General features: G+C 37.4%; 1 protein-coding gene across 1 annotated transcript; it reads right to left on the bottom strand.

The window, feature by feature from the left end:
- Nucleotides 1–12,084: 12,084 nt before the first annotated feature.
- On the bottom strand, nt 12,085–21,861 carry LOC140156632 (uncharacterized). Its single transcript, XM_072179565.1, has 4 exons — nt 21,757–21,861; nt 18,940–19,467; nt 16,510–16,582; nt 12,085–13,957 (listed from the first exon to the last, which is right to left on the bottom strand). Exons 2-4 carry the CDS (start codon nt 19,440–19,442, stop codon nt 13,775–13,777), a joined length of 759 nt encoding a protein of 252 aa, XP_072035666.1. The 5' UTR covers nt 19,443–19,467; nt 21,757–21,861; the 3' UTR covers nt 12,085–13,774.
- Nucleotides 21,862–24,667: the final 2,806 nt, after the last annotated feature.

Here is a 24,667-nt window from a genome sequence, read left to right as displayed (position 1 = left end):
CCTTTGTGTTGTGTAATTGCATGAACGCGTCAGTAAGTCAATGAGCGCGTCTTGTATTTGCTTGCGGTTAAATTTGATTGATAAACTAGTCTGATTGACAGTGTGAGTGTTAGGGACTTTGCCTGTTCAAAATCACGTTTTTAATTGAATGTCCATAGTCTATTTTTAACCTGGAATTTCGCGATTAATAAACTGGCAGATTCTAAAATCAGAATTGTTCAGTACTGAAGTGCCAATACAATTATGACATTATGATATGTTGCATTCAATAATATAAGCCACTTTACTTTTACTGTCACTAATAATTATAATTATATTAACTTTTTCATAACAATTTTATACTAGTATTTTGATGTATTAAATATCAGTATAATTTCGAGTTCAACTGAATGCTTTCATCATGATTAACATGCTTTTATTTATCAAAAATAGACTATGGCATAGTCTACCCTCGCTCAGATGTACCTGTCCCTAACTGAGACTATGACATGAATACAAAGTATCAATTTTCATATTAAAAATACAAAACATCTTGAAATTTTTTTTTTTTTTCAGGTCAACCATGAATGAACCTAGCATTTAGGTCTAGGTCCAGGGACACTACAAAACCGGAAAAAAAAAAAAATAAACGGGTACCCGGGCACAAAAGTCAAAATTACCCGAAAATCCCAACCCTAATCTTTACTTCTGCTTCTGCTTCTGCTTTGATACTCCTCAACGCTACATTTGTAACCAGGCGAGGAGAACTCTGGAACCTAGAGTTAATGAGTGTATTTTTGAAGTACAGTCAACAGTACCGGGATGATCCCCTGCTCTTTTCGAATAGCCTGTGACGTTCTTTAACGTGCACACTACATTAATGTGAGAAAATATGCATGTACACGGCACCGACAGCTTATAGTGCCCTCCGAAGCACTAAGCAAGTAGAGTGAAGTGCCTTGCTCAAGGACACAAAGAGCCGGACCTGGGATTCGAACCCTTGACCCTCGGATTCACAGTCCAATGCCTTAACCGCTAGGCCACGCTCTCCTCAGAGTGATTGAGATTTATAATCGCACATGGAATTTTAGAGGGATTTTGACAGCAGTTCCAAATAGAAAAGCTGCTCTATCACATGATCATGAGACTATGTCTATGATGGCTGCAGCATGCTGTTTTGTTTTTTAATTGATACAAGTTTGGCTGCATATTTTTGATGAAAGTCAACCTTTGACAAGATGTAACTTTGCTACAGAAAGTGCTATAACAAAACGGTTTTCAGTTTTGGCTTTCTTTACTCAAGAGCTTTAATTTCATACATAAAATGATGTGGTTTGATGGCAAATTTAAATTCACCTTTCATACCTATAAATAGAATATAATATAGCCATGACACTGACAGCAGAATTCTGCACACCGGTAAAAAAATCGGTCTGAAGTTAAATCGTGTTTTTTATCGTCTTCACTACGGCTTATGAGTATACTCTTCTGACCAACAATAAAAGATACATTAAATCAATCTTACCTTATAATAAAAAACAAAACTAAGGCGATATAATGTCCAATTTCAGTGAAATCTTCGTTCTGTTTTGTTTGCTACGTGTAAATTTGCTATCCAGTTCCGCAGATGTTTCGTGTTTTTATTTTCGCTAATAAAATGGAAACACTGGATTTACCTAAAATACCCTTCAAACTCAAAAGATCCCAAACAGGCGATAGCTTTTATCTCTTTTTCCTGTTTTACTTACCATACAGACTCAAAATTGCTTTGATTGATTTAAAGATATTTATTATGAAGTATAAAACACTTCTGATTTAGAGAATAAAAAATTATTCATTTTAAAACTATTGCAAGAATTGTCAAGAGAGGGCAGTATAATTTTTTTTAAATTTTTTTTAAAATTTATTTTGACCCAGGCACCTGTTTCGACCCACAGGACAGGTATAATTAGGCATTATTGCACGCTACCGAACATGACTAAGGAGGAAACCGAATAAATTAAAGAAAGAACAGTTTACCAACCCAAAGTGTTACAATTAAAACAAGACAAAAGATAAACATCCGGGAATAAAGTTTTCATGATAAACACAAATCGGCACATATCCCAACTAGAGTATAGCAAGGGATTCGAACCCACGACCTTCCGATCACTTAGGGGTGGTGCCAGTGTTCGAAATATGCCTCAAAAAGTTACTGGCCAGCAGGGCCTGTAAATCTGAATAGTTACAGACCCGGTTGAAAAGTTACCGGCCAAAACTTTTTAGAGCTTCTAAACGGGAAATCAGAGGATGATTTAAGGAAGCCCCATCATGCACTGTAAAAGTGTTATCACTAGAGTTTCAACTGCCACTTTACTTTTCAAATCCCATTGAAGTCTGTGCAAAAGATGTTGTTTTAGAATTGCCCGTGTGTCATTATTAGTTGGTCGATTTCAGATCTAAAGTGATGTATGCATGAAGGATAATTCACACCTTCTGTAGATAACATAAAATGTGAAATCGACCGACCTTTTGAAGGTGTTTTTATTGTAAATATATCTATCAAAATTCAAATTTCACCATGCACGTGTGTATGCAGTGGGCGGGCAGTGGTGTCATGTTCACTCACACAGCTGTGCTAACCGCAAGACTTGCTGGGAAGTGCTTAAATCATCCTCTGACGGGAAATTAAGCCGGGAAATATCAACATAGTTCCGTTAATGACAAGTTTATACAACAAGTTCAATGGTGACGTTTTAAACCAAGGAATTATTTGTCATGCGTTTTTAAAATGAACTGCAAATTATATCTATACATTTTATATTGATAAAAAGATAATGTTATTTGTTTTAATTCTGAACAGGTAACTAAGGACGTATATAGATTACTATGTATATAGTTTTACCCCAGTTTTTGGGTATTTGTCCCAGCTGTAAGTTTGTAACTAACAGAGAAGTTAGAGTTAAACTATAAAAGTGGCAACTGCTGCCAGTACGTCCATCATAACCCCCCCCCCCCACCTCCTCGGGTACTCATGCATAAGGTATACAGGTATGTGCCCCTCTATCATGTCTATAACGGGTCGATTTTTTGCAAAAAGAAATCCCTAAAAAATGGGACCTTCCGATTTGAGAGTTGAGAAAAAAATCCCTAAACATGGGTCCTGATTTGAAAAAATTGGTAAAAAAAGTCAAATCAGCCGTTTTTTAGGCAAAAAAATCAAACATGGCTCCCTATTTGAGAAATAAAATGGTCAAAAACTGCCAAATCAGGCTGGTCGAAGCGGCCGTTGAAATGTTTCTGGCAAGATCACGATTTTTTTTATCGAAATTAAATTAATTTTATACCGTGCTACCTAGGTGGTTTAATAAACAGCACAGATTGAAGGTGCATTCATGAATCATGTGTTTGAACATTTAAAAAACTAACACTTTGACCTTTAAAAAGTTACCGGCCAGCCGGGCCGGCAACTAGACTGCTAGTCAGGAAAGTTACCGGCCTGGCCAAAAAGTTACAGGCCAATGGCCGGCTGACCGGCCCTATTTCGAACGCTGGGTGGTGCAATAATTATGTGTACCCCCGGTCTGGTGAATTATAGGGGGCAAGGATTTTTTGGTAGGCCAAAGGGGGGGAGCATTTTTTGACAGGTCGAATTAGGCCGTATAGGCCTACCCCCGGTCTGGTGAATTAAAGGGGGGGTAGGCCTAAACATTTTTGGCAGGCCAAAAGGGGGGTTGGCGCAAGCATTTTTTGACAGGTCGGGGGGTCAAGCGATTGGCAGGTCGAAAGGTGGGGGTGGGGGTGCAAGCGATTTTTGGCATAGGCCTAGGCCTAATGATATTTTGGGCACCATTTCTATATTAGGCCTACGCCCTAAAAAGGTGTAGGAAAACGTTAGGAACATTAACACATTCAAATATGCAAAATGTCCTGCTCGATATACGCTCGCATTGACACAAGACAATTTAAGGTTTTGAATTCGGGTTCCCCAAAATGTTGCATGTGTCAAGGGGGGGGGGGTTGGCACGTCAAAAAGGGGGGGCAAAGATTTTTGGCACGGCCAAAGGGGGGAGCGATTTTGGCATTCACCACCAAGACAAACGAGCAATACACGAAAGCAAAATTAATATTATACGGTAGGAGATAGGCCTACTGCATTAATTTTCCCCAGCATTGCTAATGGGGTTACTACGGAGCCCCGGAAGTGACATAGAAGAATAATTTTGGTGAAAATTATCTCGAGATAACGCGATTATCCCATCTTTTTTTTATCTCAGGATAATAATTATGAAGATCTCGAGATCTTCTTTTATCTCGAGATATTTATCTCGGGATAATATGAAGATCTCGAGATATTCTTTATCTCAAGATATTTATCTCGGGATAATATGAATATCTCGAGATCTTTTTTTGTCTCGAGATATTTATCTCGGGATACAGGTAATGTAATTGTCTCGAAATCTTTTTTATCTCGAGATATTTATCATCAGGATAATGTTAAGATCTCGAGATCTTTTAATATATCGAGATATTTATCTCGGGATAATGTGAAGATCTTGAGATTTTTTTAATCTCGAGATATTTATCTCGGGATAATGTAATTATCTCGAGATCTTTTAATATCTCGAGATATTTATCTCGAGATAATGTGAAGATCTCGAGATCTTTTTTTATCTCGAGATATTTTGGAAGGAAAAGGAAGGAAAGAAAAAGTAAGGAAGGTAGGTAGGATGGAAGAAATGAAAGGAAAGAACGAAGAAAGAAAGAAGAAAAGAAAGTAGCATTGCTATCTACTGTAGATAGCAACATCTTTCTTCAAATACTAGCTATGTGGCATTGCTATCTACTGTAGATAGCAACATCTTTCTTCAAATACTAGCTATCTGGCATTGCTATCTACTGTAGCTAGCAACATCTTTCTTCAAATACTAGCTACGGTGGCATTGCTATCTGCTGTAGATAGCAACATCTTTCTTCAAATATTAGCTATGTGGCATTGCTATCTACTGTAGATAGCAACATCTTTCTTCAAATACTAGCTATGTGGCATTGTTATCTACTGAAGATAGCATCATCTTTGTTCAAATACTAGCTATCGAGCATTGCTACTGTATATAGTAACATATTTGTTAAATTATAACTATCTAGCATTGCTATCTACTGTAGACAGCAACATCTTTGTTCAAATACTAGCTATCTAGCATTGCTATCTACTGTAGATAGCAACACCTTTCTTAAATAATAGCTATATAGCATTGCTATCTAGTTCATAACAATGTCAGATAGCTAGTATTTGAACAAAAATGTTGCTATCTACAGTAGATAGCAATGCTAGATAGCTAATAGAATGAATGAATAATATTTGATTTGTACAAAAGATGTTACTATCTACAGTAGATAGCAATGGTACATAGTATTTGAACAAAGATGTTGCTATCTACAGTAGATAGCAATGCTAGATAGCTAGTATTTGAACAAAGATGTTGCTATCTACAGTAGATAGCAATGCCACATAGCTAGCATTTGAACAAAGATGTTGCTATCTACAGTAGATAGCAATGCCACATAGCTAGTATTTGAACAAAGATGTTACTATCTACAGTAGATAGCAATACCACGTAGCTAATACTTGTACGAAGACGTATTTACAGTAGGCAGTAACGCTAGATAGCTATTATTCGAACATAGATATTGCTATCTACAGTAGATAGCAATGCTAGATATCTAGTATTTGTACAAAAACGTTGCTTTCTACAGTAGTTAACAATGATAGAAACGTTTTCATGATCTTTATGTAACTCTTAAATGCTATGAAAACGTTTTGACCAATACCAAAATGAGTTTAGAACACGTTTGTTTTTGTATTTGCTGGGTAGTATAGTTGAAACAAGATGTTGCTATCTACAGTAGATAGCAATGCCACATAGCTAGCATTTGATGAAAGATGTTGCTATCTACAGTAGATAGCAATGCCAGAATCCTAGCATTTGAAGAAAGATGTTGCTATCTACAGTAGATAGCAATGATATATAGCTAATACTTGAACGAAGATGTATCTACAGTAGGTAGTAATGCTAGATAGCTATTATTTGAACAAAGATGTTGCTATCTACATTGATAACAATGTCAGATAGCTAGTATTTGTACAAAGATGTTTGAATCTACAGTAGATAGCAATGCCACATAGCTAGCATTTGAACAAAGATGTTGCTATCTATACAGTAGATAGCAATGCTATATAGCTAATACTTGAACGAAGATGTATCTACAGTAGATAGTAATGCTAGATAGCTATTATTTGAACAAAGATGTTGCTATCTACATTGATAACGATGTTGCTATCTGCAGTAGATAGCAATGCTAGATAGCTAGTATTTGAACAAAGATGTTGCTATCTACAGTAGATAGCAATGCTAGATAGTTAGTATTTAACAAAGATGTTACTATCTACAGTAGATAGCAATGCTACATAGTATTTGAACAAAGATGTTACTATCTACAGTAGCAATTTGAACAAAGATGTTACTATCTAGCTATATAGCATTGCTATCTACTGTAGATATCAACATCTTTGTTAAATAATAGCTATCTAGCATTGCTATCTACTGTAGATATCAACATCTTTGTTAAATAATAGCTATCTAGCATTGCTATCTACTGTAGATATCAACATCTTTGTTAAATAATAGCTATCTGGCATTGCTATCTACTGTAGATATCAACATCTTTGTTAAATAATAGCTATCTAGCATTGCTATCTACTGTAGATATCAACATCTTTGTTAAATAATAGCTATCTAGCATTGCTATCTACTGTAGATAGCAACATCTTTGTTAAATAACAGATAGCATTGCTATCTACTGTAGATAGCAACATCTTTGTTAAATACTAGCTATCTAGCATTGCTATCTACTGTAGATAGCAACATATTTGTTAAATACTAGCTATATAGCATTGCTATACAGTAGGTAGCAACATCTTTGTTCAAATGCAGTGTAAATGGATGTAGGCTTACACTCCCGTTGGGGTGTATAATGCAGCTCACGCATGCGCGGTGTGTGTAAACGTGGTGAAACTTTAAAATTGATTGTAAAATGCCAACGGTTTTTTATTATTATTTTCTTTTTTTAATGGTTGACCTAGGGATAAAATTTTGTAATTAAGGGGGTACTACACCCCTGGACAATTTTATACCTATTTTGCATTTTTCTCAAAAATTATAGCACATTGGTGACAAGTAAGATATGTATATTATAGGGGCAAGGACTACAACTACTGTACTGAAAATTCAGCAACTCAAAGCAAGTAGTTATTGATTTATTGATCAAATATTGGTTTTCCCTCATTTTTGACTGTAACCCCACAACTGTTGTCTGTGCTGAAATAAAATTTATAGTGCAGTAGTTGTAGTCCTTGCCCCTATAATATACATATCTTACTTGTCCCCAATGCGCTATAATTTTAAAGAATAATGCAGAAATAGGCATAAATTTTGGCAGGGGTGTAGTACCCCCTTAAAGGAATCATTGAACAAGGTCACAATTTTTCCGTATTAGGAATTTTTTTCTGACAACAGTTCTGTCATATCCTTACGGAAGCATATTAGTGCAAAAAAAAAAATTATAAATATTATTGCGAATATTCGCAATGTTATTGCGAATATTCGCAATAACATTTATAATTTCTTCTGTCATATCCTTACGGAAGCATATTAGTGCCAAAAAAAAAATTATAAATATTATTGCGAATATTCGCAATGTTATTGCGAATATTCGCAATAATTATTGAGTATAAAACTATCGACAGTAGATAGCTGGTGCAAAGTGTGAACATAAAACTATCCACAGTAGATAGTGTGTGAGTATTAGTAAAAACCTTCCTAAAGTAGATAGCAAAGTGTGAATAAAACTATCAACAGTAGATATCAGGTTATGAGTATGACAGTAGGCCTATATTATAGCAGATATCAGTGTGTGGGAATAAAAGTATCTTCAGTAGATAGGAGGGTGTGATTATAAAACTATCTACAGTAGACAGCAAAGTGTGAGTATAAAAGTATATTCAGAAGATAGCAGGGTATGAGTGTAAAACGAGCTAAAGTAGATGGCAGGGTGTGCGTATAAAAGAATCTTAAGTAGATGACAAGATGTCAGTGTAAATATATCTACAGTAGACAGCAAAGCGTGAGTATAAAAATATGTACAGTAGATAGCAGGGTGTGAGTACAAAACGTTCTAAAGTAGATTTCAAAGGGTGAATAAAACTCCCAACAAGTAAAAATCGGGGTGTGAGTATTTATAGTAGATATTAGAGTTTGAGAATAAAAGTATCTTCAGTAGTAGGCTGTGAGTATAAAAGTATCTATAGTTATAGAAACGTTTGTGATGGCGAAGCATGAAACACCAAGTGCATTAATAAGTAGGCCTACATACTCAAACTGGTGGTGTGATTATTGCGAATATTCGCAATATTATTGCGAATATTCGCAATGTTATTGCGAATATTCGCAATAATTATGCAATGTTATTGCAATGTTATGCAAATGTTATTGCGAATATTCGCAATAATATTTTAATTTTTTTTTTTTTTTTTTTTTGGCACTAATATGCTTCCGTATAAATGTCACTTTTAATCTATTTAACCAGAACAGAAACAAGTTTTCTTCTTCCCGGTTTATGTGTTATAGAAATGGCCACCCGCATGATTCATCGATCTTTAGCATTCATGAGTACCAATAATTTAAAAGTGATCACTATTCATGCTCTATCAACTACGAGTTTATTACGTCTAAGCAGTGGCGGCGCCAGGAATTTTTTTTCGGGGGGGCATTAGGGGGGCAAAGTGAATTTGCAAAATCAACAAAGTTTGCGCAAAATTACCGTAAAAAGTGAAAATTTTCGTAATTTTGGGTTTTTTCGGGGCAACAGGGGGCAAGAGTTCTGACTGGGGGGCATTTGCCAAACCCCCTCCCCGTGGCGCCGCCACTGCGTCTAAGCGTAAAGATTGGTTACGCATTCATGATATTCTAATTTCTATTGTATTGTATTGTGACATACACGCATCTATTCAATTCTCTGTCACTTCAATGAACATGGTGAATAGAAATGATGACCATAGAGGTCGCGTCCCTTAAGTCATGAATAGATTACGTAAGCCTATTTGGATTGTAAGAACATTAACCCAGGTTTTCTACCCATGGCCCCTAGCTGAAATACAGCAAGATAACGTTAGATTGAAATGTAAACCTGTATTTTAGAAGTAGTTATCTAGAGCTATTCTCCATGGCTAATTTCTAAAGATGGGCTAGAACCCAGTTATTCACTGCTAATAAAAACTGATTAACGGCAAAATTTGACAAATTTGTTGAAAGCAAATATCTCACCGATTTATCCCCTGTTCTGACCGTTGAAGCCGAATACAGAAATTGTGTTAGCCATCGGTCGTTGCCATTATGTTCAAACATAAGAAGCCCCGGAATATCAGCACACACTCTCGATGATCGTCATACAGCGAATTGCACTCGTAATGCCTGACTACCTCAGTATACTTGTATTATCGAGTAATTTACACAAAACTATTCAGACAACATCTTGATTTAATATCTGTTGCCGTCACAGTTTATTCCATGTGAAGAAAGCTGTATTGTAAAAGCTTGCTGATTTAATACGGCCTCTTCGTTGTACAATAGACATGATACATAGAGAGAAAAAATTTTACGTCCGATTCCGAATGCTTGACTGATATAGAATGAAAACCGGTACACATGTACCTAACGGCAACCCGGGCGAGGCCTTGCCCGCGAAACTATCACGTGACTTCCTTATGGAAGGCTATTTCCGCCACCGGGAAAATAGTGAAACGTGACTTAACTACGGAAGGCAATTTCAGTCTCGAGATAATTTTAGGTTTCATTCGACAGGCGAATTAAACTGCATTATGAGACAAACATCCAAAGGAAGTTACACCCTTACTTCCACATCCACCCAGGTACATTAAGGTTACGGAGGGTGAAAATTCCACTCAACTTGTCTTTTGTTTTTTAATTTTTATTTATGAAGTATATGTATATATTAAACATCTCAGAGATGTAGATTGAAAAAATTGTATCAACAAAGTATTTTTTAAATTATTTTTGTGTATCAATATTTGCTCTAGATATCCCACAGCACTAATTCTTTTTTAAAGACAGTTCTTGTTTTAAGGGGACACTACACTAAATCCTTCCGCATTTGGTGTAACTCATGGAAGAAAGAGAAGGTGTGAGGGGCTATCATTTTCTTTGGAAGGGGGAATCCCAAATATACATGGGGGGCCCGTGGGTTAGATTTTAAAAGGTATGCCAACATTTCCTGTCATCCTCCCCTGGCCCTGCTCTCGGCCAGCCTAACTTTGCCAATGTGGAAACTTTAAATGGCCTAGATATTATGATGCAGATTTAAATGTTTCTGTAGTGTTTCCTAAGCCTTATAAAGATGCACTGTAAATGTTTGCCAAAAACTGCCCCCCCCTCCCCCATTCTACCCTCCCCAGGACTCATAATTATTATGCACCTAGTTACTTTATTGTATTTTCACATGTATTTCAATGGGACATTTATTTAGTGACGTGCCCCCTTATAGTGATTATTATTCCAGTGCATGAACTGGCAACCCTATCATTTTCATTTGATTGCTAAAATCACTGAAGCATATGCACAGTGGAGCATGAGTATTCAACCAGCACTATACTAGACAAAATCAATAAAATAAGTACTATCACCTTGGCCCTGGCAACACTAACTAGCATTGTAAACAAGTTAGCACATGGTTTGAACATGATAATAGATAGTGTGGAAGTTTTGGCAGAAATTTGTCAATTTCTGCAAGTTTTGTGAAAATCAATTGATACTTCCCATGCAGTAAGGATTATCAGTAGTAATACAGGAGCACTGCACCTGGAATATTATGGGATTGTGAATTGATACTGTGAAATAGCAGAAAATGTGAGTACTTGAAACTAAATGTGTTGATATCTCAGAACTCCATTTTGGACCATTTGGCCTGATATGCTGCGATGAAATAAATTATTTTTAATGTTTCCTGTAGCTGATTCATAAAATTTTGATACATGTGTTAGCTGATACTTCAAAGAAATAATGTAGGGAATAATTGTGTCAATATATTGGCACACTAAATTAATATTGTTGTTGCAAAAAGACGACATTTACCCCATCATTTTCATTGACATTCTGTGAACATGTAAGCTTACTGTTTTAAATCAGGAGGACCTATCGAAAGAATAAATAGGTACATTATTTCATTGGTTTGTTTGTAACACATATATGCGAAATCGCAATGAAATCGGACCCTCTCCCATATTTTCCTGGCCTCTTTCCCAAAAAATCTCATGCTCATGAAATTGAACACAAATTGAAACACTTACAAAGTACATTTGTGTATGAGCTATGACGTTAAAAGTATTACAATAATAATCATTAGAGTGTCAACTTTAAGATGAAGTATGATTTTTAGGCCTGCCATGTTTATTTTTTGAAAAACAAAATATTTTAGGTGGCTACGTGCAGCCAATTTGCCTACACAAAAGTTCAAAATCCTGTATAACCTTAATTTAGGCATACATTATGGTGCTATGGGCTCCCTTGACATCCCATAAAAATCCCACCAGCAAATAAGGGCACTTATTAATTCTTGTTGGGAATTTTAGAGGGAGCTCTCTATTTGTATGAGGGGGTATCCAAAAGTTTTTGACATCACCCAGAAGTGAAAGAGCTATATCGATGAAATTTTGTCAGTGTAATCACTGATCCTTATGAACATTATGCTCCAAAAATGGTCTCATAAGTATGTTTACTTACATGTTTACAGGTGGCGCTAGATAGGCAGTAGGCACATAACCTGCAAGATGGTGAAAATTGAGGAACGTAGCGTGATTAATGGTCCTGCATTTGAAGGGTTAGGCCTACAATGCTCAGAAAATCTATGATGAAATGAAAGCTATCTCACGGTGATGATTGCCCATCATCATGGCACTGTTGCTTTTTGAAAAAGGAATTTCCAAACTGGCTACATGTCCCTCACAGATGAGCCAAGAAGGGGACGTCCATCCCTTATGGATGGTGCGCCACAGTGAAGAAACTCAAGAAAGTGGAGGATCTTATCATGAAAAGGTTATGCGCCTACTGCCCATCTAGCGCCACCTGTAAAGAAAGTAAACATACTTATGAGATCATTTTTGGACCATAATGTACATAAGGACCAGTGATTACACTGACAAAATTTCATCAATATACAGTAGCTCTTTCACTTCTGGGCGATGTCAAAAACTTTTGGATACCCCCTCGTACATGCAATTTACCCCTGGGCAAAGAAACCCAGGTGCGCCATTAGGCGAACGTTTACGGTTTGACCATATTAATTCATTATACTCAATTTGAAAGCTTTATTTCTCAGAGTTTTGAGCACATTTGTCATATTAACACTATTGTGATATTATTGTTGGCAGTAGTTTTACGCCTTTTCAAAGAAAGACTAAATTTACATTGAACACAATTTGCCATAGACACAGCAACAACACAAAGATTCCTGGTAATTACTTACTCATTGTGTATTTGGTAAAAAACATATCTAGTGCCCCAACATGCTTATCTATCAGGGGCACAGTTCTTAAACCCCAATACATTTGTACAAACATTGAATGACCTTTGAAAGTTTAGGTACAAAAACTCAGTCTCATACTCTGCAACTCAAGGTCAAATTTTGCACTATGATTATGTAATTGAGGTTATTGGACACTGCCATTGGATTGGGATGAGGCTATTGTGGTCCATAGTGATGATAGCCTGAACAGACAATTATGACTCCAGATGTGCCCATATGTCTTGGGACACACAATTACTAATCACAACATTGTTATACGCTGGCGAAGTTACGTAATAAATCGGATTAACTACCATAGCAATAGGTGAAAACAATTTTGAGCATATCGCGCTGCACTACAATCAGGTTCAACTTATCACTTGTGTATGTCTGCAATCATAGATTGAACACAATACTGGTCTTTTCAAAGATACTAATCTTACAGGTGCAAGTGATGGTTCAATGCAGAGGTACCGCAAGAAAGTATCAGTGCAGCGCGGTATATTCAAAAATTGTTTTCACCTATTGCTATGGTAGTTAATCCGATTATTACCTAACTTCGCCAGAGTATACAGTGGGTCAACTGGTACCTTTGTCATGGCACTGGAGAGGATCCTGTGTAACATGAGTAGTGATTACACGCATAGCTATAAAGACTTACTTGAAAATGATGTCACTTGACAATAACAAAAATTGGCCAGAAATTTTTCAGCTGCCACAAGGGTTGACACTTGGTTTAATATGTGATTTGATCAAGCAAAATCAGTCGGAACTCGGAAATATTAAATTTTCAGTTTCTGAAAGGATAGTAAAAATTATTTGCAAAGCTGCATTTTGCAGAAAACCCCATTGAAATTGAATAACCAGTTCCAAAGATAAGAGCAATTTATTAAAGAGTTACCAAAACAACAGGAAACAAAAGGGAATATTGCCTTTGTTTGGCTATATCTCAAAATCAATACTTCTAAGTTCCGATTGATTTTGCTTGATTGCATAACATATGTCATCACTGTCCTCAGATTTACGTGACAAATCTCCGGTCCATCATACTACATGCTCTATCTGTAGTCTGTGGTATAATTTAACAACTACCAAACCTGACAAACATTTTTTAAATTATAAAACATGACACTATAGTTTGCCATGCATAAACATGATTGTATAATACTATGTCCATCTATTATTTAAATTCTGATTTAGGGACTTTGAGATTCTTCCATCTCCTCAGTACCACCCTTGTATTTCCTTTAGCCGTCTTATCCAGAAGGACTTTCTTGACCACCAGCCTCATCACCATGATCACGGATACCATATCATCTTCACCTGAGCCTCGAATCAGATCCACAGTGTCACCAACTTTGACCTATAATAATGACAAAATTGAAAATAGTATGGAGTTAATGCTCGAGAAGTGGGAGGGGGGGGTAGGGACAACAAATTATTTTTACATGTACAATGCGTGAGATTTTACTCATTTGACAGTTTTATGCGTGAGATTTACTACTTAGGCATGAGATTATACTAATTTGGCGTGAGACAGTGAGAAAGTGACCCAATGCGTGAGACTCACATCCAATGCGTGAGAGTTGACAGCCCTGTTGAAACTCCCATTTCACTCTGAATCATTTCCATAAGATCTGTCTTTTTAAAAAACGGTGTTGTAGACCCTACTCAAATGAAAGTTGCAGGGTTGCTTGATTTGAATCATGTTAATCACATGATTTTATAAATTTAAATCACTGAATTAAATAAATTCTTTTAAATTTCATTAATTTTGAAAAATCTTTCACCTCAACAATATTTTGCATTTGAGTGACTATTTATTTGATTTTTATTTCATAATTGGAATTGCCCAGTCATAGGCATTGTGTTGATGTTAATCACATGAATTTTTTTAATCACTGATTTAAATCAATTGTTTTAAATTACTTTAATTTGGAAAATCTTTCTCTTCAACAATATTTTGCATTTGAGTGACAATTTATTTGATTTTTATTTCATAATTGGAATTGCCCAGTCATAGACATTGTGTTGATGAGCCACTTTGGTTGACTGTAATGAATGTTATGTGGTTGGGGAGAAAAAAAAAATTCAATTAAAATCTGATTTTTTGGCAGGGTCCTACCTTGATTGAACAGATTCATCAGGATCGGTATAGTAAACTGGTTAACAAAGTTCTTTGTATCTGATCCAGAATGTTCACTTACTTGTGTACGTTTCAACAACAGCTGTTGTCTTTATCAACACTTGATGGGTAGTGACTGCTATTGGCAACCGACGCTAGAAGTAGTTCCAGCGTTGATCTTGGAGTTGCCAGTCTGTTTTCCTTCAAGGGATTTTCTTGATCCCTGAGTCAGGAACTCATCAAACAATTGTCTGAAGATCTCGCTAAAGTGGTCATAGATGAAGAAGACATTCTCAACTCGCATGACGTAGTTAGTTTGTTCACCAACACCCCTATAGACCAAGTATTGGACATTGTTCAACGCAGACTTGAGAATGAAAACATATTGCGTGTTTACAACAGAGAGACAGGGTTTAAGCTAACCAGTAAGGATGTGGTAGAACTTCTTGAGTTCATACTAACTACCACATATTTTACCTTTAGAGGTAAGATTTACCGCCAGCTTTTTGGTACTGCGATGGGCAGCCCTGTAGCCCGATTGCAGCCAATATATTCATGGAGGCTCTGGAACAGCAGGCAATTGCTACGGCACCTCTAGACTGTAGACCGAAGCTATGGTTGCGTTATGTGGATGACGTGTTGGAAGTTATAAACAAAGACAGTGTCCAGCGTCTTACCGATCATATCAACCAAGTAGACAAGTCGGGTTCAATAAAATTCACCTTTGAGCAAGAATCTCAAGGCAGCCTTCCATTTCTGGATACTTTGATGTTGAAAAAAGAAGACGACACCGTAAAGCTACTGGTCTACCGTAAGCCAACTCATACAGACCAGTACCTCAACTATCAGTCCCATCACCCTCTGCATCAAAAGCTTGGTGTGATACGCACTTTGTATAACAGGAAAGACAGCGTTGTGACAGAGGAGGAGGATAAAGTGGAAGAAGAGAAGAAAGTGCAAGAAGCCCTCAGAACATGCGGCTATCCTGACTGGACCTTTAAAAAGGTCAAAGATCAGATACAAAGCGTCAAGCCCAAGAAAGTGAGCAAAAAGACTGATGATAAAACCAGGAGCAAAGGCATGGTTGTACTTCCTTATGTAAAGGGTGTCACAGAAAGAGTATCTAGAGTTATGAAAAATTACAACATTTCTACTGCGATGAAGCCGCACAACACTCTCAGAAAACAACTGGTACACCCAAAAGACAAACGCGATCCAAATAACACCACTGATGCAGTATATAAGATTCCCTGTATGAACTGCGAATTGTCTTACATAGGGAAACTGGCAGAAAGTTTGGCACAAGACTTGAAGAACATAAAAGCGAGGCGGAGAAAGTGAGTAAAACGGTAACCACCAGAGCAGGGAGACAGGAATCGTTAACAACAACACACAAGTCGGCCATTACTGATCATGTCGTGCGACAAGAATCACGCCATAGGATGGGGGAAGCTGAGGTCATCGGCACAGAGCAAAATAGATACACTCGCTGGATAAAGGAGGCTATAGAAATAAGAAAGCGGAGGGGCACCACCATGAACAGAGATGAAGGACAGTACCAACTCTCTCACATTTTTGATGAGTTCCTGACTCAGGGATCAAGAAAATCCCTTGAAGGAAAACAGACTGGCAACTCCAAGATCAACGCTGGAACTACTTCTAGCGTCGGGTTGCCAATAGCAGTCACTACCCATCAAGTGTTGATAAAGACAACAGCTGTTGTTGAAACGTACACAAGTAAGTGAACATTCTGGATCAGATACAAAGAACTTTGTTAACCAGGGTCCTACCTGTTTGCCCTTTTTAACCACTACATTTCCATTCAATCGAAGCTTGGTGGATAAGAAATCATCTTCAACTTTTCTGTAAAAGAAAATAAGAAACAATAACATAAATGAAGGTTCACAACATAAAGTAGAGTACCGTATATATTTTGCGGTTTCAAGTATCACTGACAATTTCGCGAGGTGTTAAATTTGAGGTTGTTGGCAACTTATATAATAAGATACATAAGAAATTCCTTCATTTTAACATATTTGTGGGTTATTATTTTCGCAGGCACATATTAGTCCGCAAAATTCCCGAAAATAAAACCACCGCAAAAATTTCAGCGTATACAGTATGCTCACTAGAAATGTTTTACATGGTACAGTGGTGTATGCTAAATTCAATTTCATTAGTTGTTATACATTTTTGTACCTTTGCATAAAATTCAAATGTCACCCTGTTGAACAGGAGCCCTTTTGCATACTTGTAATGGGGCAGTCAGCAGATACAAGAAACCAAAGAGGTATACATGTAGAGGTCTAGTCAATACACTGCATAGACTCATGTGAAATACTGAGTGCATGATCACAGCAGCTGATAGGTGTATCCCATCATGCTCTGCAGTACCATAGTAGAACTGCACATGCCATAGAAAGTGTACACAAAATCCCTCACTTCAACTTTCAATTACTCGCTTATATCAGTGGAGCTTAAACTTTTGTTTGAAAAAATATGATCTTTAAAGTATTGTGAAACCATCCATAGCTCTCAATATCTAAGCAGCTTGTTTATATTTTGTATACATTTGCTATGGAGCAAGCAGATAGACTGCAATGCATGATGGGATACTCCCTTTAGCATGTAATGCTTAACGCTTGCAAGCATATGTTTGCAGTGTAGCTGGTAGGTATGAACTATTTTCCTCTCCATAGAGATGCTGACATCAAGCCTGTAGCCATGATTTTTGTTGGGGGATTCCAAAATGGGGATATTTACCCCCGCCCCGCAAAAAAAAACCCCCAACAACACTTAAACAGAAACTGCCTTTTGAGGAGAGCGAGAACAATCGTCCTCTACTAGGAAAGTGATTTTTAACCCTCCTTATTTGACAATTCTCTCCTTACATTCTATTGTAAATGCTCTAAACAGTTCTCCTTGAAGGCTCCAGAAGAGCTATTTAAAGGTCTCCTGCAAATTCCAAAAGACAGTCCCGCTTAAATGCAAAAAAAATATGGACTTAACCCCTATGAGGTAAGAGCTTTACATGAAAAAGTGATCCTTTTATTGTTTTTCTTTCCTAATTTGGACCATCTTGGGTATAAAAAACAGAATTTACCCCAAAAAAGTTGGATATATTTGTCAACTGGATGGTGAAGTTTTTCAGTTTTCAGACTCATGTCTTCTAGTTTCATCATTTATATCTAGATTGATCTGAACACTGATTCCACAGACTGTATCAAATGATTGGTTCCCATCAGTTTTTGTTTATTGAAAAACCTGCTTCTTCTAAATGCAACATTGGATCCTGAAATGACTAGAAATTGAAATTGTTTATAATTTTATAGACCTTTTAAAAGCCACCTAATTTGTGACAAATTAGGTGCAATGTTATGTATCAATCTTGTTTGTAATCAATGGAAAAGATGGGTATATTGTAATACAGCCTGTGACTGTCCAGCCCACAAACATTGATGAGGGCCTTCAAATCTCAGACCTAAGGCCTCCAAATAGCCCTGTGCACAACCTATACCATAGCAATCCATCTACAATCATATGCTTCTAAACAAGGGTTTTTTGACCAAAGAGACAAAAGGCAGACACCCTCTTCAAAAACATTACAAAAGATTGGTCTTCAAATAGTACATGTTTGTACAGCTGCCTGTATCAATAATAGATTTTGCTCAAACTCCAAATAATGTTTGTATAGAGGGTGTCTGCCTTTCGCCTCTTTCGTCAAGAAACCCTTGTTTAGAGGCATACCATAAACGTTCGCCTAATGGCCCACCTGTGCTGCTTTGCCTTCCCGTCAACAAATAAGGGCACGTACCCTTAATTATGTTGGCATTTTTAGAGGAGAGAGCTCTCTATTTGTACATAAAATTTACTCCAACATAATTAAGGGTACGTGCCCTTATTTGTTGACGGGATTTTTATAGGAGGGCATTTTTAGTATATGTCTAAAATTCCAGTTATGTCAAGGGAGCCCATAGCGCCATCAGGTATATGGATGGAATACGCGGATTTGGGTTTTTCTACCGGAAGTCAATTTGTGCCGAAATTCCTTCCCACAATACAATAAGCGTTTTGCATAACAATATATACAGTTCGGAGGTTAATCAATATTCTTTGTTATGCAATACGCTATTGCATTGTGGGAAGGAATCTCGGCACAAATTGACTTCCGGTAGAGAAACCCTAAATCCGCGTATTCTACGGTATAACTATGAACTTACTTGCGAGATATATTAAGTCCTTTACTCAGCACTGCATCTATCCTTAATGAGCTCATATTATGATGAATATCCTTGTAGTCCTTAGGTACACCAGACTCATCCTCATCACCTGAAACATCATCATCCTCATCATCATCAGTCTCGTCACCCCTCTCATCCATCTCCTCATCAGAATCATCGTCTGCTACTGCTCTAATTTGTTTCTTCCGTTTACAACATAAGTTTGTTGTGAAAATAGTTCTAACAAAGGATGTCTTTACAGGGTAATGACTGTATCCTAATAGCGACTTGAGCAGACGAGACGAAGGTTCTACTGGCACTATATGGCTATAAGATTTGGGTGAAGACAAAATGCGAGAATGGATTTTGCATAGTGGTATCACGTTTGGCAAGGTGGGTGATCCAAGTAGAGGTTTTACAGATGACAGTGTTTGTAATTTAGTTGCCTCATGTAGAAATCGTCCAGAACTAAGCAAATGCTTTAGGTATGGACACATTGCCATCATATTGCCAAGTTTGTGTTCAATTCTGAAAAAAGAAAGAAGAAAAAATACAAGAAAATATCAGCAATTCCAGAAATATCTTATGTGCAAATAATGTTGTCAAAGCAAATCCAGTTTAATCCAAGTATTCTAGCCATTGGTAACTCTCAGTGTTCAATCTGTATAACTTCCCCAAGATAGATCCAAAACCATATAGTCGTGTGCCATTATAATCTTTGCTAATTACTCTAATCTCTTTTTAAGTTTTGTAGTTAAAATAGGTGTGAAATAAGTCCTCCCTCACCCCAGGCTGTGAATATAGTGACAGGCCTTCAGTGTCAGAGAGTTTTTGGTGTTTGGTGTTGTCGGAAACTTTATGTAGCTGAACAAAGAAATGTCAGATGCGCTTCATAAATCACAGGTGTGAAGCTGACTTTATACAACTCGCTCGCTAAATTGCAGAAAAGCGAAGCCACATGGGCACCGCGGTGCACGGGGGCGTGACGTGTGCAAAATTTTTGACGAGTTTTGTGATTGGTTGTATTAACCATTATCGGGATTAATGAACGAGACGGCCTTTTTGGGTACCCCGGTAATATAGATCCGACCACGAAAAGCGAAGTATGTCTAACCTGATTGGTTAAAAAAAACTACATGGACAATTGCTACGCCAGTCTGCGTGCTCCATAATAGTGGAGGTGATTTCCCAGCGGTGACTCAGTGATCGAGTATAAATTCAGCTTGACAACTCATCTTGCAGCTGCAAAAATACACGGAGACAATCACTGACACTACAACAATGAATCTAATGGCTTGTTTATGACATGCATCGGGTGGATTTTACGATCGAGGTACATGTAAGGTTTTCGGCATGTCCCTGCGTGAATATTCTCATTTTTCTTCATCAAAGATGCTAGCCATGACCAGTTTTTTGTGAACACTTTGATATAAACAAGAAACTTTCAAACGTCATAGGGTAGAAACGATAGCTGTATAATTGTCCAAAATATACATTTTGATACACATGTACCATAGGCCTAAAATTATGTGCACAAAATGTTTGGTCCATAAAATGTTTGGTCCATATGTAATGCAAAATTGGGCACAGAACTATAATAGATCTAAATGTATGCCAAAATTGCCCCCCCCCTCAGGTGGTACTTAACACAAATGACCATGATGAGTATGCTAGCTCCCCCGGAAAGACGCCCCTTTTTGAATTTTGCAGCTCCGAAAGACTCTCTATATTTGACCAAAATAGAGCTCCGAAAGACCCCTTGATTTTGATCATTTCAACTCTAAAAGACCCCAAAATTGCTCATTCCTCATATTTCTGTTTTTTTCAGGCGATTTTCAACCAGAAAGCCAAGAAATACTAGACTCGCTTGCCAGTCCTATATACGCCGTACCTATATATATTAAGGACTGGCATACGCCATTTTGGATGTCAATGGGAATCACACACTTAACGATTTGCGCCGGTTAGAAACTTGAAAAAAAATCTTTAAAATTTCATCAATGTACATGTATATAAAATTGGTACCAACCTTATTGTGCTTGCTAATTTAAGACTCGGTTGAAACAAAATTAAGGATCAAATGCATTTTATTTTTCCAAAAGGCAAAATTATCGTCAAAGTTCTGCGAAATCGGCACCCTTGCGAAGGGTTCAGAATTGAATCGAGAACGAAAATATCCGATCTTAGACTTTGCGATAAAAACACAAAATTACAACTTTAAACATACTATTGGCAAAAGACATTTAAATATTACCAAACAAATATAGAATAGAAAATTTGACATCATTTTCTCAAAATATTGAAGAAATTTGCTCACTAGACATCGAAAAAGTACGCAATCCAATTCCCGTTCAAACGCGCGGGAAACTGAAAGTGCATATAATCCCCACTAAGAAATACCCTTGATTTTGACTGTTCGCAGTTCCAAATTAAAGTCCCCATTTTACTTGTTCACAGCTCCGAAAGACCCCCTTAAGTTTTACAGGTACACTGTCAGCTCCCAAAGACCCACCACCTCAAAATTCCGGGAGAACAAATTTACCCACCAAATTCTTTTGATGTGCCCGGCCCCCCTCAGCCAGCCAAAAAAATTTTGTGCCTCCCCCAATTTTACTGTCCCCAGGGCTCATAATCAATGCACAGCCCCTTTTGTATCAGTATTTAAAGTAAGCAATGTTGAATTGTTGATGACTTGAAATTAAAATTTTAAGCTTACCTACATATAGTTCCAGGCCCATCGTAGGCTACTAAAGCGTCACTGACTTAATTAAAGCAGATAACAGTCAGAAGCGAAACAGAAGTACAAGTAATACTTACAAGTAACTTATTTTTGTATTCCGGGAATACAAAATCAGACCTTTTCTCCTTGTTTTTTCAGCAGCACCAACTCAACTTTTTTCACTCTGAAGTTTGCTAACGACAGCCCGTCACCAAAGATGGATCATGCCATGCAGGTTTTTAACCTGTTTACAATCAAGTGCAGGTATCTGTCAACAAATCTGCATAGTTTCCCTGAGCTGTATTATTTTAGAAGAACATGAGAAGGTATTCAATCTGGTAAGATGTTCAAGTGTTATTGCATGATTATTTCTACCATGATTTCTGGTAGCAGTAGGTCATGTAGGTAAGCTTAAATTTAAAAGGGCATTTCGTGATCCACAGCCTCATCCCCCCACTTTTCTCAAAAAAAGTTGAGATTTTTATATCACTGGAAAGCTCTGGCTACATAATGTTTGTGTACAAAAAAATTCTTGCAGATTAATTCGAAATTACAACACATTGTCTATGAAGCAGTGTAATACACATATTAAATCATGCATAACTTCAAACTTGCAAACGCAAAATCAAAACTTGAGTTACTATCTCGGACCCCGAGTTACTAAGTCGGGGCCCCAATATGAGATAGTAACTCGGACTAGGCAGTATCATGCCAAATTTAAACTGGTCACAACATTTTGATTTTGGGTTTAAAATAAAGAGCTTTTACAAACAAAATGAGTGGTCAACCAGCTTGGTATCTCAAATAGAACTAAAGTTATGGTTGTTTTTGTTTCATGATTTGTCTGCGTTTTTGAGACCTATTTTGGGGCAAGAAATTGTGACCATACAATGCACATTGAGTGTGCCTTTTCAAGCAATTTTCTTCAAACTTAATATTTGTAGGGCCATCCTACAAAAAAGTGCCACAACAAAAATGTGTGTTGTTATGTTTTTTAGACAGCCAAATAATGGTATATTTCCTTTTTGTATTCACATCTAGCTCGTTTTGGTATTTCGTAATTATTTGAGGTATTTTGTGAAAAATTTAAAGCGGTCACAAGTTTTTGTCTGAAAATGTACCTCACGAAGACTGCCCTCAATAGTTTCATATGGGAGTCTGCCTACTCAGACCCCTAGATAGTAACTCAGGCCCTGAGTTAAACTCTCGGGGCCCCGAGTTACTATCTCGAACCTCGATCGAGTTTGTTTGTTTGTCTCGTTTGTTTTATTTCTTCTTTTGCCTGGGTTACTTAATTCAGTGGATGTTAAATTTAAGGTATCCCCTGTTCTTCCATGAGCCCCAGGGGCCACATTAAAATATACATCAAAATACACATTAAAATATACATCAACATATGATGCATAAAAATAATTTAACAAAATATTTAAATACATAGGATCCATAAATATAATGCATACACAATCATGAACTTAAAATGGGCAAACTAACCCATATTTACAATTTTAAAATAAATAACCAACACAGCTCATCAAATTTAAATACAAAGCACTTTTATCAAAATTATAAAATTCAAAATTCAGAAATTGCAAGCAAAAACCCAAACAAAACCTGGGGAATTTTTCAACAAAAGAAAAGATTTCAGACTTCCAAAACACTGCATAAAAAGGCATGTTTTTGAAACAAAATAATCAAACAGTTAAAAGATTTGAGACAGCATATTATTTATATAAACAAGAAAATTCATCATTTAGTATTTGAAATAAATAAACACATTTCACAAGTTATAAAACAATTAAATATTTTGAACACACTAAAACTTGATATTGTAAGAAATTTCATCATCATTTCAATTATTAAAAAAATTTAAATACACATTTCAAAACTAAAAATTTTGATTTCATACTAAGTCGGGCCCTATAGTAACTTGGACCCCGAGTTACAAAGTTGGGGCCCGAGTTACTATCACAGGGCCCCAAGTTACTAAGTCAGGGCCTCGAGTTATTACCGGTATCTCAGGGGCTCAAGATACTACCTCAGACCCCAAGTCACTAAGTCGGGGCCCGAGTTATTAATGTCGGGCCCCAAGTACTATCTCAGACCCCGACTTAGGCCTACTATGTTGGGGCCAGAGTTACTATCTCAGGGCCCGAGTTACTATCACGGGCCCCGAGTTACTCAGACCCTGAGTTATTAAGTCGGGCCCCAAGTTATTATCACGGGCCCCGGTTACTATCTCGGACCCTGAGACTGAGTTATTAAGTTGGGGGCCCCAAGTTAGTATCTCGGGGCCCAAGTTACTAAGTCGGGGGCCCGAGTTACTATCTCGGACCCCGAGTTACTAAGTCGGGGCCCTGAGTTACTATCACGGGGCCCCGAGTTACTATCTCGGACCCTGAGTTATTAAGTCGGGCCCCAAGTTATTATCTCGGGACCCCGAGATACTATCTTGACCCGACTTAGGCCTACCAAGTCGGGGCCCAGAGTTACTTTCTCGGGTCCCAGAGTTAGGCCTACTATCTCGGACTCTGAGTTACTAAGTTGGGGCCTCGAGTTACTATCTCGGACCCCAAGTGTATGTCGGGGTCCGAGTTACTATCTCGGACCCCGAGTTACTAAATCGGGCCCGAGTTACTATCTCGGGGGAACGAGTTACTATCTCGGACCCGAGTTACTAAGTCAGGCTCCAAGTTACTAAGTCAGGCTCCAAGTTACTATCGGGGACCCCGGGTTACTATCTCGTACCCTGAGTTACTAAGTCGGGCCCGAGTTACTATCTCAAGTTACTATCTCGGACCCCAAGTTACTATCTGGAGACCCTGAGCAGGACCGTAACCAGGATTTATTTTGAGGGGCTGATTTTGAAAAAAGTGGACTTTTTTTCCAAAATTTGGACCCAGGCTTTTTTGACCAAAAGGCATAAAACCCCCGATTTTTTTTGCTAGCTTTACTCGCAATTTGGACTTTTTGGGTAAAAAAAGGGGACTTTTTGGGCATTTTGGGATTTGG

The sequence above is a fragment of the Amphiura filiformis genome, chromosome 7 (assembly GCF_039555335.1).
Source record: "Amphiura filiformis chromosome 7, Afil_fr2py, whole genome shotgun sequence".
In the NCBI taxonomy this organism is placed as follows: domain Eukaryota; kingdom Metazoa; phylum Echinodermata; class Ophiuroidea; order Amphilepidida; family Amphiuridae; genus Amphiura; species Amphiura filiformis.
The sequence above is the reverse complement of the archived record's forward strand: the minus strand, read 5'-3'. Positions and strand labels throughout refer to the sequence as shown.

Bases quoted from the DNA above. Each gene is read 5' to 3' on its own strand.
- LOC140156632 (XM_072179565.1), bottom strand. From the start codon at position 19,442: ATGGCAATGTGTCCATACCTAAAGCATTTGCTTAGTTCTGGACGATTT. The intron at 16,583-18,939 runs GTAAGTTCATAG...TTTCTTTTACAG, and splicing joins GGACTTAATATATCTCGCAA to AAAAGTTGAAGATGATTTCT. The intron at 13,958-16,509 runs GTAGGACCCTGG...TCATTATTATAG, and splicing joins TGGTTAAAAAGGGCAAACAG to GTCAAAGTTGGTGACACTGT.